Raw genomic sequence first — 17508 nt, 5'->3', positions numbered from 1 at the left:
TCAAGGTCCTGGAGTGGCCTAGCCAGTCTCCAGACCTGAACCCAATAGAAAATCTTTGGAGGGAGCTGAAAGTCCGTATTGCCCAGCGACAGCCCCGAAACCTGAAGGATCTGGAGAAGGTCTGTATGGAGGAGTGGGCCAAAATCCCTGCTGCAGGTGTGTGCAAACCTGGTCAAGAACTACAGGAAACGTATGATCTCTGTAATTGCACACAAAGGTTTCTGTACCAAATATTAAGTTCTGCTTTTCTGATGTATCAAATACTTATGTCATGCAATAAAATGCAAATTATTTTTACTTAAAAAAATCATACAATGTGATTTTCTGGATTTTTGTTTTAGATTCCGTCTCTCACAGTTGAAGTGTACTATGATAAAAATGACAGACCTCTACATGCTTTGTAAGTAGGAAAACTTGCAAAATCGGCAGTGTATCAAATACTTGTTCTCCCCACTGTAGCTGATATTTTGCCGGTGTCGGAGGTGTAACTGCGTTGACGCTGTCAAATAGGGGAGCAGCTGCTCTTGTGATCATTGCCACTAAGCCAGAGTTCTGAATGAAAAAATGTAGGTTACAGTTGAAGTCGGAAGTTTACATACACCTTAGCCAAATACATTTAAACTCAGTTTTTCACAATTCGGGTTTCGGGTAGCCTTCCACAAGCTTCCCACAATAACTTGGGTGAATTTTGGCCTATTCCTCCTGACAGAGCTGGTGTAACTGAGTCAGGTTTGTAGGCCTCCTTGCTTGCACACGCTTATTCAGTTCTGCCCCACATTTTCTATGGGATTGAGGTCAGGGCTTTGTGATGGCCACTCCAATACCTTGACTTTGCTGTCCTTAAGCCATTTTGCCACAACTTTGGAAGTATGCTTGGGGTCATTGTCCATTTGGAAGACCCATTTGCGACTAAGCTTTAACTTCCTGACTGATGTCTTGAGATGTTGCTTCAATATATTCACATAATTTTCCTTTCTCATGCCAATTAGCCCATCAGAAGCTTCTAAAGCCATGACATAATTTTCTGGAATTTTCCAAGTTGTTTAAAGGCACAGTCAACTTAGTGTATGTAAACTTCTGACCTACTGGAATTGTGATAAGTGAAATAATCTGTCTGTAAACAATTGTTGGAAAAATTAATTGTGTCATGCACAAAGTAGATGTCTAACCGACTTGCCAAAACGATAGTTTGTTAAATAGAAATTTGTGGAGTGGTTGAAAAACAAGTTTTAATGACTCCAACCTAAGTGTATGTAAACTTCTGACTTCAACTGTATGTAGAAATAATGATGCTCAAATTGAAAATCATTAAACTGAATAATGAGGATTTCTATCAGCCTAATCCAGGTGTAGATTACATCTCACGGTTCAGTGTTCCAACTTGTAAACAACGCTGCATGGGATTTCTGTTAATGCGACTCTCTGCAGCTAACGGCGATGTCTGCTTTAGGTATAATGCTCGGAGGCGCTTGTGGATTTGACAGTTCTAATGCAGTTCCACCTCAGGCACCACCAAAACAACTGCTCTGCAGATGTCGGCTAGCGTGGATCTGATAGAACCTAGCCCTTATTTTGAATTATAAACTGGGTGGGGTCGAGCCCTGAATGCTGATTGTCTGAAAGTCGTGGTATATCAGCCCGTATACCACGGGTATGACAAAACATTTATTTTGACTCTTCTAATTACGTTGGTAACCAGTTTATAATAGCAATAAGGCACCTCGGGGGTTTGTGGTATATGGCCAATATACCACGGCTAAGGGCTGTATCCAGGAACTCCACGTTGTGTCGTGCTTAAGAACAGCCCTTAACCGTAATAAATTGGCCATACTCCACATCCCCTCGGGCCTTATTGCTTAAATATATCATATGGACCACTGAATGCTTTGCTAGATCACTAATGGCTGAATATGTCCGGTTTCCTTTATCTTAACATGGTTAGGATGAATACTGGGGTGAATACACAGTAAAATGACCATAGGTGTACAGTAAGTTGAGTGTGTGTGGAGATACTTGTGTTTAGTAGGGGTGACCCCTCTGATCAGTGGTAGGCCAATGAGGAGCAGTGAGGAGGAACCAACACTGCACCTTATTGTGGAATACAAGTTCATCCCTATGTGGGTAAACCGGTGAAGCACCAATAGATTCCACAGGGCTCCTCTTAGATCAACTGGAAACCTGCTGAAGAAAAGGGGGACCACAGCATTGAGGAACAAAGGCATTTCCTCCATCATCTTCTCTGGGTCAGGTGGTGGGGTAGCCAGGGGCCGGAGGGTCAAGGGTCAGTTATCAGCTGACCCCTCCTACTGCCTCTCCGTCCTTCTCCAGCTCCTCCTGGATCTCATCACTGTTCCCTGAGTCGCTGCTCGCTACCGAGCTGAACGATGGAGAGTTCCTGCACCAGAGAGAGGGGGAAAAAGGACAGATGTCAGTCATTGATATCTGTGTGATTATGCCTACTGTGTAGCAAGGCCTTTCTCAAGACACGTCTCAATGGAACAATGCACCATTGCATTGAAATGCCATTGTTTTCCATGTGTGGAGAAAAAGGTGTTTCTGACCTGCCGGTGCCCCCTGAGCCCTTGATGAGTCTCCTGCAGGTCTCCATCTGCACATCCAGGCCTCTCTTCATAGAACACATCTCCATGTACTCTTGTAGGTGACGGTTCATATCACTCTTAGCTGTAGCCAACTCATACTGAGGAGAGAGCGAGAATCCAAGATGTGGGAGAGAGGAGGAGTCAAAAGGAGAGTAAGATAGGTGAACGATGTAAGAGAGTAAGAGCAAAAGAGTGGGAGGAGATGTGAGAGGGTGAGTCAGAGAGGGAGATTGAAAAGAGAAAGTGGCGCAGAGATTGAGGGGCAAAGACGCTCTGCAGTAATAATTGACGACTAACACACAGGAGAGTGAGTTGCACACATGAACCTTGACCTGTCTTCTCTTGGTCTCTTACCTCTATTTGACCCATGGTCTCCTGGTACTCCTTCTCTCGGTTCTGGAAGAGCATCTCGGTCTCGTCGATCAGGCTGCCCAAACTGCCATCCTGAGAGGCCTAATAATCCCCAACAGACCCATTTAAACTATGTGTACTGTAGCAACGTTCAAAGTGCAGTAGTAGACTTTACTTTGCAGCTTGGAGACACCGTTATCGACAATAAACACTTTCATACAGTTGACATTCGTACAGTCGTAAAAAGGATAGATAAGGTAGATAAATATCCCACRGGGCYCAGACGTCAGTTTAACGTCTAGTTTCGATTTACATTTGTTGTCAACTAACATTAATTCAACGTGAAATCAGCAAAACATTTCACCATCTCATTGGATTTAGGTTGAAGTTGGGTTAAAAAAAAGACAAAATGCCCTTTACGTTGATGACTTTTTTTCAAATCCAATCAGTTTCCCACGTTGATTCAACACCATCACATTGAGWTTTTTGTTTGAAATGACGTGGAAACAACGTTGACTCAATCGGTTTTGCCCAGTGGGATCGGTCGAACACACAATTTAGCAATACACACACCAACACACAATTAGACAAACAATCAATTCAAATAAATAACGACACAWTTGTATTTTTACATATATTCCTTAACAGTTTCTGAGGCCACTCAGATTAAATGTCTTACAGCACAAGGGCATGAGGCAGGTTGCCTAGTGGTTAGAGCGTTYGGCCAGTAACCAAAAGGTTGCTAGATCGAAACCCCTAGCTGACAATGTAAAAATATTTCGTTTTGCTCCTGAACAAGGCAGTTAACCCACTGTTCCTAGGCCGTCACTGTAAATAAGAATTTGTTCTTAACTGACTTGCCTAGTTAAATAAAGGTTTTTAAAAAATGAGGAAATACAGAGGGAAGGCCTAAAAAAATCATTGACAGCGAAATACAGGTAACTGACAAAATAAAGCAAACACTTGAGTAAATGAGTCAGGTGGTTCACACAGTTAATTAAGCAATTAAAATCTCATCATGCTTAGGGTCATGTATACAAATGCCCAGTTGTCCATTATTTTGGCTACCATGACTTAGAAGAAGAGAGCTCTGTGACTTTGAAAGAGGGTCTCAAAGGAGCATAAGGGGTTTAAATCGGACTGGGTGTGTGGTGTAAACTGTGGTGTTTGTGTGTTGTGTGACATTGTGTGTGTGTGTGTGTGTGTGTGTGTGTGTGTGTGTGTGTGTGTGTGTGTGTGTGTGTCAGTCAACAGAGCTCAACCCAATTAAACATCTTACGGGAGATTCTGGAGCAGCACCTGAGACCACTAACAAAACACAAAATGATGGAATTTCTTGTGGAAGACAGTTGTAGAATCTATGCCAAGGCGAATTGAATCTGTTCTGGCAGCTCGTCGTGGCCCAACGCCCTATTAAAACAATTTTTGTTGGTGTTTCCTTTATTTTGGCAGTTACCTGTATCTGACATATTTGAAAAGTTCCCAGACACTGCTTTTGGATGAGCAGTAGGGGGCAGCACTAACCTGCCCAGGGCCCTCCCCCTGTCCTTCTGCTGCAGCAGCACTGGCTGCAGCACAGGGGGTGTTGTAGTTGGCAAAGTCCTCCCAGAGGAGCAGTGTCTCCTCATTCTCCTCCCAAGTTAGGCTGTCACAGTCGTCATCAAAGTCAAACGTCTCTCTCCTGGTGACAAAGGAATTATCATCTGAGCAAGTTCTGCATAGAAGAAAGGGAGGGAGAAGAGGGGAGAGGGAGGGACAGAGAAAAAGAGAGGAGGCATGGAGGTGGAAAGGGAGGGGAGAAAAGAGAGAAGACAAAAAAGAAAGGAGGAAAGCCAAAACCAAACGGAAAGGCATGCACATTTTAAAAGGGTTCGCAAATGAAGAGGACAGGGAAGAGAGAAAACAACAGAGACAGTGACTGACAGATGAAAACATGACAAAGTCATAAAGCACACACGAAACTGTCTATGAGACGCTATCTAACGCGACAGACTACAGTGGGGAATTAATTCACAGAATGAGATCATATGGCTCAAACAACACAGTTAGTTGGATAACATTACATTTACATTTAAGTCATTTAGCAGACGCTCTTATCCAGAGCGACTTACAAATTGGAAAGTTCATACATATTCATCCTGGTCCCCCCGTGGGGAATGAACCCACAACCCTGGCGTCATTGACAATGACTACAAACATATCGACCCTAGTCGTTCAGCTAGCACTCATTAGCTTTTTTTAACACAGGTCAAAGGTTCGGCCACTCACAACTGATTGAGCATGCGTTTCATCTCGTCTGTGATGTTGAGTGACTCTACGACCTGCTCCTTCTCCTCTTCATCCTCCTCTCCACCACCAGACTCAGTTTCAATCTCAGGACTCCTCTCCTCGTAGACAGCCTTACGCTCTTTCCTCCTGCAAGATGCAGCCCCCTGTGAAACCACACACCACACACTAGTCAGCTGTGTGTGAACGAGAGTGAAAATGTGTGTGTGTGTGTAAAAAACATTTAATGGACATTTGTGTCCTATTTTCTACATGGAATGAGCCCTTTACACAAGGGGTACATATGAAAAGCTATCCAGTTACTTTGCTCTCTGGGGGTGCTCTGGAGGGGCTCATGTGTGGGCTCATGTTGAACATCTTGCTCATGTCTTCTGAGTTGCGTTGCTGCGCCACGTCACAAAGCTTGGCCGTGATGTCAATGCGTCTGCAGATGTCCATGTCCACCTTCATGGCCTTCTTCTGGATCGCAGTGTCCAAGTCTGACATTTCCTAKAATAAATATTTCATTGGTTATGATGATCAGAGAATATTATACCCATGAGCTGTGTCACCGTCTACTATTTGCCCAATACTGCAAGTAAGAGTGTACAGTTTTCTGAGGCAGGACTTCAACCTCGCATCATCCCATCTTTTAGTTAATCTGATAGTATCTCAAGGCAATGACTTGCAGTTTAAAGGTAATAAACTCACTTAAAGGGGAAGTTTAAGAATATTTATATTTTTTTGTGATTCCATACATTGAAACTAGTTAGGCGGAGTTTTTCTTTCTCCCTGCAATCTACTACTGGAAAGCTGCAAAAACGGGTCACGTGACGTGTTTTTGCGCACTTCTAGCTCTGCTCTGTTGTCAGTCAACGAATGATTGAGAAATCCGCGAATTGTGGACATTTTTTTTTGTTTTACTGAAAGCCTACGGCCGAATGAGACATTTAAAMAAAATCAAAAGTACTATCGATTTTGGGTCAGGAAATGTATACTTTTCAACATAAAACGATTGGGATTATTTTATGTGAAGACTGCAAACACAGCAGATATGGGTAACTATCTCGTGCTTAAAAACTGAATCTACGGCCCTTATTCACAATCACAGATGAATATTTTTTTTTGCGGGAAAAGTTAACAGCCTAGAGATTAAGCATATGAAGTAAACAACCTGACCGACTGCAACAACAGTGAAGATGGGTAAGATCTGCACTTGCGCTATTGTGGCGCAAACTCGGTGCCCTTATTGCAGCAAATGGGGGAGAAGGAGCTGCAGCAAAAGTTGAAAGACTTATCAACGATAGCCTAAAGTTAGTTCTGAAAAGTGAAAATCCGAAGAGATGACAGCAAGAGCAAGCTGGTGTTCGGTCCCTGGCTGCACTTTATATAATACATATAATAAATATCACTGTTTTCCGTTATAATACATATAATAAATATCACTGTTTTCCGTTGACAGATGCAGAAGTAGCGATAAAAACAAGTAAATAATATGTAAACACTCCGACAGCCCATCTTGCTAATTTACGTATCTGTAGTAAGCACTTAATTGACAATGACTACAAAAGAGCTATACAATCGGAACAAAACACCAAAGAAAACTCAAAGACACAGCTGTTCATTCTGTATACCCATGGAATGGATCTCGTGTCATGCCAAAAAACAGAAGAGCGTTTGAGAAGGGAAAGCATCAAAGCGAGCGTGCAGAGCAGACTGGTCTCATAGACTAGACGTAACAGTAAACGTAAATCCGGGACACTCAAATTAGTATGATATACCGTAGTTATGTTTGATATGGTTATATAAGATAGAGGGGTTACTTAAGGCAAAAATAAAAGGAGGGTGGTTGGTCGGGGTGGATGTGTAGGTGTATGATGTGAACGTCTAGCAACATAAAGGTTATGTGTTTTAATCTCATCACGGACAACTTTAGCATTTTAGTTTATTAGCAACTTTTCAGCTACTTACTACTTTGCAACTACGTAGCATGTTAGCTAACCCTTCCCCAAACACTTTTAGCTAACCCTAACCTTAACCCTTTTAGGTAACCCTACCCCTAACTCTAACCTTAACCCTAACGTTAGCCACCTAGCTAACGTTAGCCACAACAAATTGGAATTCGTAACATATAAGTTTAGCAAATTCGTAACATACTGTACTTTTTTGCAAATTCGTAAACTATTGTACGAATTGTATTCCTAACATATCATATGACTTGTAATTTGTAACATATATGAAATGGTTGATGGACATCCACAAATTAATACATACCATACAAAACGTAACATATCATACTAAATGGGGTGTCTCGGATTTACATACAGAATAATAAGAAATGTGCGGAGGTATGTAGTCTAATCAATGCAGTCCGAGTTGATCTTATTGTGTTGTAACCATTGCACCATATCATGTAGACATTTTTTWAAATGTAACCTTTATTTAACCATAGCCTAGGCGCTCTACCGYTTAGCATATGTGCCTTGTCTTTATGACAATGGGGTTGAGGAGATTATAGACAGTAATTGTGTCATCTTACATTGTAATAGACATTAATTGTGTGATCTTACATTGCAGAATAAAAATGAAAGGTGATGTTGCATTTTAATTACTTAGGATCGGGTCTAGTCGCTTTTATTCATAATCATAATCTCCAATGTCTGATGTGTTGGTTAGCCATGGTTTATTTGCATGAGAACATTTCATGCTTTAACAACTGTATAGCCTTGCATGAGATACATGGCCCCAGGAACCACCTAGGGTAGGCCTATTTGGTTGCATGTAGTCTGGTCTATTGTGTATTTGTAACCCCCACCACCCCCTGTCGATAGTGGCCATGAGTATCATAACAATTTAATTACTTTTAGCCCCATGGCCACAAAAAAATGTATTACAGATTATAAATGTGGTATCACATTATACTTGTGTGTTACTGTTGAAAGACTATCTGACTTGATCCTGTGTTAATCTATTTATAATTGTATAATTAGCCTAGCAGTAGTAATTATCATGTTATGGTTTAGATGGAATGATCTATGTTCATTGTATTTGTAGCGGTAGTAATTATTGTGTTATGGGTTAGATGGAATGATCTATGCACATTGTATTCGGGCAGAGGGAAAGGGGGCCTGTCTCTTGAGGCCAAGAATGATTCCACGAGGGTTGAATAGCAGTCATGTGTCTGGAGTTAGCGCTGACAGATCATAATTACTCATCTATAACACTTTCTTATATCTTTATATGCTCTTGGTGTGAATATACCCTTTTTATATATTCTTAGAGATTGAAATTAGCGTTAGGTTGAAGCTCTTTGTGTATGAGAAGTGTAATTATCTAGTGGTCTGCAGTGTACTGTAGGAATGTGTACTTCCAATAACTCAAGGCCTCTCCTGACTGACAAGAAGACCCGTGAAAGGCACGGAGGAATACGAAAGCTCTGGATTTAGGCTGGAACACGATAACACCAACGGGAGGAACAGACTCAGTTCTTGCCCAGCAACAGAGATGGATTGTTTAACATAGAAATACAAGAAGGTCACTCGGGCTAATCGGAAGGTATAAATATATGTGCTTGTGTGACCCGTAGGGGTGGTTTTGCAGCTGCAACACCCAGTGTGGTGAATAAATCGAGCTGGAGTTTTTCTTGGGAGTCCGTCGGGATTTTTGTACCAGAAATTAGAATCCAACAGTTAGGATGGAAGTTTTTCTTTGTCAATACACATAACAATAGTACTTTAGCATATAACCCATATGATATCAACTGTCAATAGCTTTCACGTTTAGAATTGTATGTATCATGAACTCCCATTGTGTCACAAATAACTGTGAGGTCAATTTCCCCAACTCACTCGCAGGTTCTGGGCTCAATAGATTGGTCTTCAAAGGACCCCAAAGAACTGCAAGCTCCTCTGGTACCTATGTGAGTTGATGTTGTCTACTGCAACTGTTCACACTTTTTCCCAACGTCTGATGTGTTGGCTAGCTATGGCTTATTTGCGTGACAAACTTTCAGGCAACTGTATAGCCTTACGTGGAATACCTGGCCCAAGGAACCACCTGTGGTATATGATTGCCCATAGGCTGTCTATTGTGTTTTTGTAAGCCCCACCTCCCTATGGGTATAATTACTTTCAGCACTATGGCCATATGTTAGTAAGGTTAGTAAACAGGTTAGTAAACATGCTATCACTTGTGTGTTAGGGTGGACATTTTTCTTTGTCAATACACATAACAATAATAATTTGGCATATAACCCATACTATATCAACTGTTCATCCCTGTCACATTTCCTTTTGTATATAAATACTGTATGCACTGACAGAATGCTAATGTTGCATTACATTTGTTTTATGAAAGACTGCATCAACAAGTCAAAGCTCCGGGCCTTCCACCCAGCCGGGGCCTGATGTCCTTCAGGCATCCTGGTCCCCTACCCGTCTCTTAAAGCTCTGGACCTTCTACCCATGTGTCCCCTACCACTAAGGAGACCAGGCAGGAGGTAACCAGCTCTGTAATTGGCACTTGGCATTGCATTATGAAAACATGTTTTTCACGTTTGATTCAAACGGGTGACAGTAAAGCGGCTTTAAATTTGTCATAATGCGGTCAATCTTCTCTCAGCAACTTAAGTCCATGGGCTTTGCAACTGTGTCCAGAGCTTCAGATTCACCAGAAAGGATCCAAGAGTCTTCGGTAAGTAACCTAGGACAATTGACATATTTTCTATGATTCCATATAGCAAAGTCTTATTCAGTATGCGCTGTTATAATTTCTGAACTCTAAGGCCATTTATGAGTATTGTCTTTCTAAGGAGGATCAGGGAAATACATCCAGCTACAGCAGCCTCCTCCACCTCGTCCTGATCTCCACCTCGTCCTGATCTCCACCTTCCCAGCTGGACACCAGCTTTAGCTCCCCTGATTACCAGGACCAGGGCTCTGACTACAGTCGTGGCCAAAAGTTTTGAGAATGACACAAATATTAATTTCCACAAAGTTTGCTGCTTCAGTGTCTTTAGATATTTTTGTCAGATGTTACTATGGAATACTGAATTATAATTACAAGCAAGTGTCAAAGGCTTTTATTGAAAATTACATGAAGTTGATGCAAAGAGTCAATATTTGCAGTGTTGACCCTTCTTTTTCAAGACCTCTGCAATCCGCCCTGGCATGCTGTCAATTAACTTCCGGGCCACATCCTGACTGATGGCAGCCCATTCTTGTATAATCAATGCTTGGAGTTTGTTATAATTTGTGGGGTTTTGTTTCTCCACCCGCCTCTTAAGGATTGACCACAAGTTCTCAATGGGATTAAGGTCTGGGGAGTTTCCTGGCCATGGACCCAAAATATCGATCTTTTGTTCCCTTGTTCCATTGTTCGTCACCAAACTGTTCCTGGATGGTTGGGAGAAGTTGCTCTCGGAGGATGTGTTGGTACSATTCTTTATTCATGGCTGCAAAATTGTYAGTGAGCCCACTCCCTTGGCTGAGAAGCAACCCCACACATGAATGGTCTCAGGATGCTTTACTGTTGGCATGACACAGGACTGATGTTAGCGCTCACCTTGTCTTCTCCGGACAAGCTTTTTTCCGGACGCCCCAAACAATCAGAGAAAATGACTTTACCCCAGTCCTCAGCAGTCCAATCCCTGTACCTTTTGCAAAAGATCAGTCTGTCCRTGACGTTRTTCCTGGAMAGAAGTGGCTTCTTTGCTGCCCTTCTTGACATCAGGCCATCCTCCAAAAGTCTTRGCCTCACTGTGCGTGCAGATGCACTCACACCTGGCCTGCTGCCATTCCTGAGCAAGCTACTGGTGCTGCCCCGATCCCGCAGCTGAATCAACTTTAGGAGACGGTCCTGGCGCTTGCTGGACTTTCTTGGGCGCCCTGAAGCCTTCTTCACAACAATTGAACCGCTCTCCTTGAAGTTCTTGATGATCCGATAAATGGTTGATTTAGGTGCAATCTTACTGGCAGCAATATCCTTGCCTGTGAAACCCTTTTTGTGTAAAGCAATGATGATGGCACATGTTTCCTTGCAGGTAACCATGATTGACAGAGGAAGAACAATGATTCCAAGCACCKCCCTCCTTTTGAAGCTTCCAGTCTGTTATTCGAACTCAATCAGCATGACAMAGTGGTCTCCAGCCTTGTCCTCGTCAACACTGTGTTAACGAGAGAATCACTMACATGATGTCAGCTGGTCCTTTTGTGGCAGGGCTGAAATGCAGTGGAAATGATTTTTGGGGATTCAGTTCATTTGCATGGCAAAGAGGGACTTTGCAATTAATTGCAATTCATCTGATCACTCTTCATAACATTCTGGAGTATATACAAATTGCCATCATACAAACTGAGGCAGCAGACTTTGTGAAAATTWATATTTGTGTCATTCTCAAAACCTTTGGCCACGACTGTACATACTGTACCTCCAACATCCACCAAATCAAGTCTGGAGTCTTGAGTTAGACTCAACCACATCTTAAACAAACCGTGATCAGTGGACCCAACGAAAGTGGATTGTGCATGGAGTCCAAGATCATGCATCTCATCAAGCTTATCCAAAAGTGTGGGTCTGCCATAATCAACACCAGCAAAYTATTAAAAGGAAGCCAAATCAAGATCAACTGGCAGAGCGCATTAAAGGATGTATGGGAAGTTGGGAATCTTGCCCGAACAGGCTAATATAGTGCACCGTCTTCAGTTTTGTTCACTGGTAACACTTTCACAGACATAAATTACTAGGCTGAACTATGTCAAATACAGTTCCCTTCACAAACAACATACTTTTCAACATACTTTTCAGTCCTCTTACTTCCTACCCGTCACAACCCAGGATTACAGAGACGGAAGCAGGAAAAGATCATTTCCACTATGGTTCAGGATGGAAATGAAGGGAAGGCTGTCCACATCTGTGGTGACGGAAYTAATGACAACCCTGGCTGGCTACTCCGCTAAATTTATGACATATAGGTAATTGAAATTATAACCAGATCATAATAAATCATATTCATATCATAATCAATATTTTTTTAAGGGACATTTTAGTTCTGCATAGCATACGTATGAAACAATGGGTTCTCTACTTGACATGAAAATCATTCCTTCATTTATACAGCTTCATGGATGACAAGACCAAGAAAGACCATTCAAGCTAATGTGATTTCGGTAGGTCCATTCATTGCAGTTATTGCTTCCAGTATAGTCAATGTGAATGGTCAAATGTTCATGTTATTTCAAATCTGTTTTTGTATACCTCTTATMTTTTGTATTTTCCAAAACAGGTCACTGAAGCCACCAGCTCAATTTCAATTGAATCAGTTGGATTTCGGGGAGAGGACTGAACAGCATACTGACAGAGGGTGTACCTGGATCGTTTATAACTACTCTGGTTCACCAGGGCAGGCACAATTATCGTATAATCGTGTAACAGACAATTATGGACAATAAACGTGAACTTAAAAATAAGATCGTCTTAATACATATTCATTTTAGGAGAAGGGGGATTCAACTTCATATTCAAGTAGATATAGTTTACCCAATAGCGGTTTTCAATTTTAACATGAAGTGGGTAAAATTGGTACTCATTTTACGGGTAGAACTGCATCGTTGGGAGGAGAAGCTGTGTTGTATTCATTAAGTTTGTCATAGCTATTTTTCAGAGATGCATTACAAGCTCAAAACATTTTTCAACAAAGATGACAATTATGACAATAACCGTGGCCATCTGCATGGCAATTAATCGTTACCCAAAATTCCATAATCGTCACAGACTACCTTTCACCATCAATAAGAAAAAGAATGCAAGAAGAACACCCAACATGAGCTGGATTTCTGGCATGTTTCAAAGGGTAAGTTTATAACTATTCCACCAACAGCAGAGATGTCCTTCACTGTCATGTTTGCGTTTTTTGATGTTTAGGTAAAATGTTGACATTTCCTCTAATAGGCTTGACAAAGAAACTTCTGGCAGAGTCAAAGAAGGGCAACGAAGGGCTAAAATGCTCTACATGGTCAATCCGACGTCTGCATTGGCRGTGCAGCATTTACGGTGACATGGCCTCTGCAGAAGTCAGGGCATTCATACTTCTTGTGCCTCGCGGAGCAGRYCAGAGCTTTTGTGAAGGAAGTTGTTGGGATGGTGTTCAATTTTGTTTCTGGTGTCCTTTGACAGCTCTTTGGTCTTGGCCATAGTGGAGTTTGGAGTGTGACTGTTTGAGGTTGTGGACAGGTGTCTTTTATACTGATAACAAGTTCAAACAGGTGCCATTCATACAGGTAACGAGTGGAGGACAGATGAGCCTCTTAAAGAAGAAGTTACAGGTCTGTGAGAGCCAGAAATCTTGCTTGTTTGTAGGTGACCAAATACTTATTTTCCACCATTAAATTCATTAAAAATTCATTAAAAATTACAGGCCTCTCTCATCTTTTTAAGTGGGAGAACTTGCACAATTGGTGGCTGACTAAATACTTTTTTGCCCCACTGTACTTACAACATACATTTTTTTGACAATATGAAAACAGGTTCTTATTTTCTGTTCGTAGTTGTTGCTGTTATTTCAAGTTCAATATGTAGGCCTATATTTCCTATATCTTACTCAAATAGCATTGTGATAATGTGAAAACGTATCAAGACAGTGTTTGGGCTAATGTAAAAACATAAACCCACAACGGTCCAGCTCATTGATCTTTATGATAAGCGATCGTTCAATAAAGTAAAGAACAGCTACTTACTTGTTGGATAACTGTCCATTTGGCCCAGCCGGAACGGGGTTGCGTCTCCAATTTCTTTTTAGGATACTGAAAAATGTTTCCAGGCACCAGAGTTGAAGTGGACAGCAAAATCCCTGTGGTTGCGAAAGCAAACTAACTGCTCCTCATCATCAAATTCTCTGCAGCATAAGCATTCTTCAACATTGAAGCACAGTTACCACAGCTGCACCACCAATCTGCGTTCGTCCTGGGAAAGGCTGGGGCTGTGGTCCTGCTGCTGCGGCCTCGGTGGCAAGAACGACAGCGGCCATGTGAAGCTCAATTTGCCTCAATTCTTTGTCAGAATACTCAGGCTCAAATAAATCAGTTTCGACGACACCATCAACGCCCCCCAGTAGTTCTATTGATTACTCGTGAGTATTACGTCATCAGACATGTTTGTAGGTTGTTGTTTACTTTCGCATACCTAATCTAATTTTTATGTAAAGGTATTTCCTCACAAGAGCGCACATGCACAGTTGTTACCCATCTCTGGTGTTGTTGCAGTCGGCCACATAAAATAATTATATATAATCATCCAAATTGTTTTAGTTGGAGAACACATGTACACATTTCCTGACCGATAGTACTTTTGATTAAAAAAATGTCTCATTAGGACGTAAYCTTTCAATAAAACAAAGAATTTGTCCACTGACAACGGAGCAGAGCTAGCAGTACAAAGACAAGTCACCTGACCCGTTTTTGCAACTTTCCAGTTCTAGACTGCAGGGAGAYAGAAGGGGAGAAGGCAAACTACACCTAACTACACGAACAAAAATATAAACACAACATGCAACAATTTCAAAGGTTTTACTGAGTTACAGTTCATATAAGTAAATTTGAAACTAATTCATTAGGCCCTAATACAGTATATGGATTTCACATGACTGGGAATACAGATATGCATCTGTTGGTCACAGATACCTTAAAAAAAAGGTAGGGGCATGGATCAGAAAACCAGTCAGTATCTGGGTGTAGACACCATTTGCCTCATGCAGCGTGACATATCTCCTTTGCATAGGGTTGATCAGGCTGTTGATTTTGGCTGTGGAATGTTGTCCCACTCCTCTTCAATGGCTTTGCAAAGTTGCTGGATATTGGTGGGAACTGGAACARGCTGTCGTCCACGTCGATCCAGAGCATCCCAAACATGCTCAATGGGTGACATGTCTGGTGAGTATGCAGGCCATGGAAGAACTGGGACATTTTCAGCTTCCAGGAATTGTGTACAGATCCATGCAACACGGGGCTGTGCATTATCATGCTGAAACATGAGGTGATGGTGGCGATTGAATGGCACGACAACGGGCCTCATGGTCTCGTCATGGTATCTCTGTGCATTAAGATTGTAATCGATAAAATGCTATTGTGTTTGTTGTCCGTAGCTTATGCGTGCCCATACCATAAACCCCTCCACCACCAGGGGGCACTTTGTTCACAACGTTGACATCAACAAACCACTCGCCCACACAACACCACACATGCTGTCTGCCATCTGCCCGGTACAGTTGAAACCTGGATTATCTAGCCTGCCCGTGGCCATCGAAGGTGAGCATTTACCCAGACCTCGGTTACGATGCCGAACTGCAGTCAGGTCAAGACCCTGCTTAGGATGATGAGCACGCAGATGAGCTTCCCTGAGARGGTTTCTGACAGTTTGTGCCGAAAATATRCGGTTGTGCAAACCCACAATTTCATCAGCTGTTCGGGTGGCTGGTCTCAGACGATCCCGCAGGTGATGAAGCCGGATGTGGAGGTCCTGGTTTGTCGTGGTTACATGTGGTCTGCGGTTGTGAGGCCGGMTGGACGTACTGCAAATTTTCGAAAACAACGTTGGAGGCGGCTTATGGTAGAGAAATTATCATTAAATTCTCTGGCAATTCAACACGCCCTCAAAACTTGAGACATCTGTGGCATTGTGTTGTGTGACAAAACTGCAAAAAGAGTGGCCTTTTATTGTCCCCAGCACAAGGTACACCTGTGTAATGATCGTGCTGTTTAATCAGCTTCTTGATATGCCACATCTGTCAGGTGGATGGATTATCTTGGCAAAGGAGAAGTGCTCACTAACAGAGATGTAAACAAATTTGTGCACAAAATTGGAGATAAATAAGCTTTTTGTGCTAAGGAAATCTTTTATTTCAGCTCATGAAACCAACACTTTACATGTTGCGTTTATATTTTTGTTCAGTATAGTTTCAATGTATGGAATCACATAGGTAATGTTGGATTTAAGGTAAACTTCCCCTTTAACAGACAGTGCCATTTTTTAAACAAAGAACAAATTAACTTGAAAGGGTTCAAAAGTGGCTGGGAAGGGCAAAGTGTGGTTGCGTGTGAAACAGTAGTCGGGCCGGGTTTTGGCTAATCTGTGAACGTAGCTACTCCAGACCACAGACTGGGCGAGTCCGGAGCCCAGCTGGAGTTCATTAGAAAGCAGGCCAAAACCACAGGGCCTCAAAGAACAGGCGGAGGCTGTGTGAGGCGAGCCATAGGGGTTTCTCATCTCACTGCTACTCTGCCTGTCTATCTGCCACGCCCGGCCGCTCATCCGTTCGTCTGCCTGCCTGTGCAGCTAACTTGGCTCTAACCAATTCCAAAGGAATGTCTTAGCCTCAGGGTTCAAGGGAGAGTGTCCATGTGTGGTATGACAAAAATGTGTGGTGAGCATTCTGACTGCCAGGCTGTACATATCACCGACAGGAGAGAGTGGTAGCATGCATCAGTTGCAGAAGAGGTGGGTGGATGGATGAATAGATTTACGTTGGGCGGGTGGTAATAAATGGGTGTGATTTTAAAAACAAAGTATAAATAGTGTCAAAAAGCTTTGCAACTTACAGTAAGTTGAACCAGTCCYCACAATTGAAAGTTGGTTGGGTGTTTCTAGTTTAAATGGAGCACACAAAACTACTAAGTGATTACTATTTACTTAACCTTTCACCATGACATTTCTGTGTAAATACCGGGAGAATAAGGAACTGTTGAAGAAAGCCTGAGTGTCATACTTACATTGTCAGTCATGAGGCTCTTGAAGACCACCAGCTCTGTCTTGAGTCTCTCCACCTTCTCAGTGAGCTCCKCCTGAACCACTTCAGACTCCTGGGCACTCTGGAGAGGGCAGACCGTGGAACAGACAGCCACATCACACTCTACAACTAATCTACTGACATACCACGGCTCAATACAATTTACACACATTTACGAATAACCATGCGGAAGGGATGTGTTTTGAAAATGTGTCCTAAAACACCTTACAAAAAACGTGAGTTCAACTCCTATTATTAGAGTATCCCTTTCTGAAGAAAAAGTCTGCATAACATGTTCGAAAAGTCCTTTAATTACTCTACAATCCACTCATTTGATGCATCACAACAACAACATTCCAAAGTGGATTGAGTCTTGGGTTAGGGCCAAGAGCTCCAATAAAAGTAATCTGGAATGCAGCTAGCAGGAAACAGTTGAGGCATAGCTAGTCGGGGAGAGTCAGTGCTCTTGGCAGTTTTTTGGGGGGGTAATGTGATCTCGGTCTTTGGGGGGGTTTG

The 17508-nt window shown here is 42.3% G+C and overlaps 1 protein-coding gene and 1 long non-coding RNA gene across 5 annotated transcripts in view; one reads left to right on the top strand and one right to left on the bottom strand.

The window, feature by feature from the left end:
- Positions 1–373: 373 nt before the first annotated feature.
- The window catches only part of LOC111966298 (intermediate filament family orphan 2), a 32370-nt gene continuing 15235 nt past the window's right edge, over positions 374–17508 (bottom strand). The window contains exons 3-10 of one of the 4 annotated variants that reach the window (XM_023990814.3): positions 16976–17074; positions 16805–16849; positions 5541–5726; positions 5220–5383; positions 4476–4665; positions 2955–3053; positions 2562–2698; positions 374–2395 (exon numbers count right to left, since the gene is read on the bottom strand). In XM_023990814.3, coding sequence (XP_023846582.1) covers positions 2290–2395; positions 2562–2698; positions 2955–3053; positions 4476–4665; positions 5220–5383; positions 5541–5726; positions 16805–16849; positions 16976–17074 — 1026 coding nt within the window. In that variant the 3' untranslated portion in view covers positions 374–2289. The remainder of the gene's footprint in view (positions 2396–2561; positions 2699–2954; positions 3054–4475; positions 4666–5219; positions 5384–5540; positions 5727–16804; positions 16850–16975; positions 17075–17508) is intronic. The other 3 variants (XM_023990815.3, XM_023990816.3, XM_023990818.3) reach the window with 3 other exon arrangements.
- Positions 11368–12685, top strand: LOC139028002 (uncharacterized). Its single transcript, XR_011480135.1, has 2 exons — positions 11368–12382; positions 12499–12685. It is a non-coding gene; the product is annotated as an uncharacterized lncRNA (long non-coding RNA).

The sequence above is a fragment of the Salvelinus sp. IW2-2015 genome, linkage group LG7 (assembly GCF_002910315.2).
Source record: "Salvelinus sp. IW2-2015 linkage group LG7, ASM291031v2, whole genome shotgun sequence".
Classification (NCBI taxonomy): Eukaryota; Metazoa; Chordata; class Actinopteri; order Salmoniformes; family Salmonidae; genus Salvelinus; species Salvelinus sp. IW2-2015.
Note: the sequence above shows the minus strand (reverse complement) of the source record. Positions and strands in the feature narration are given on the sequence as shown.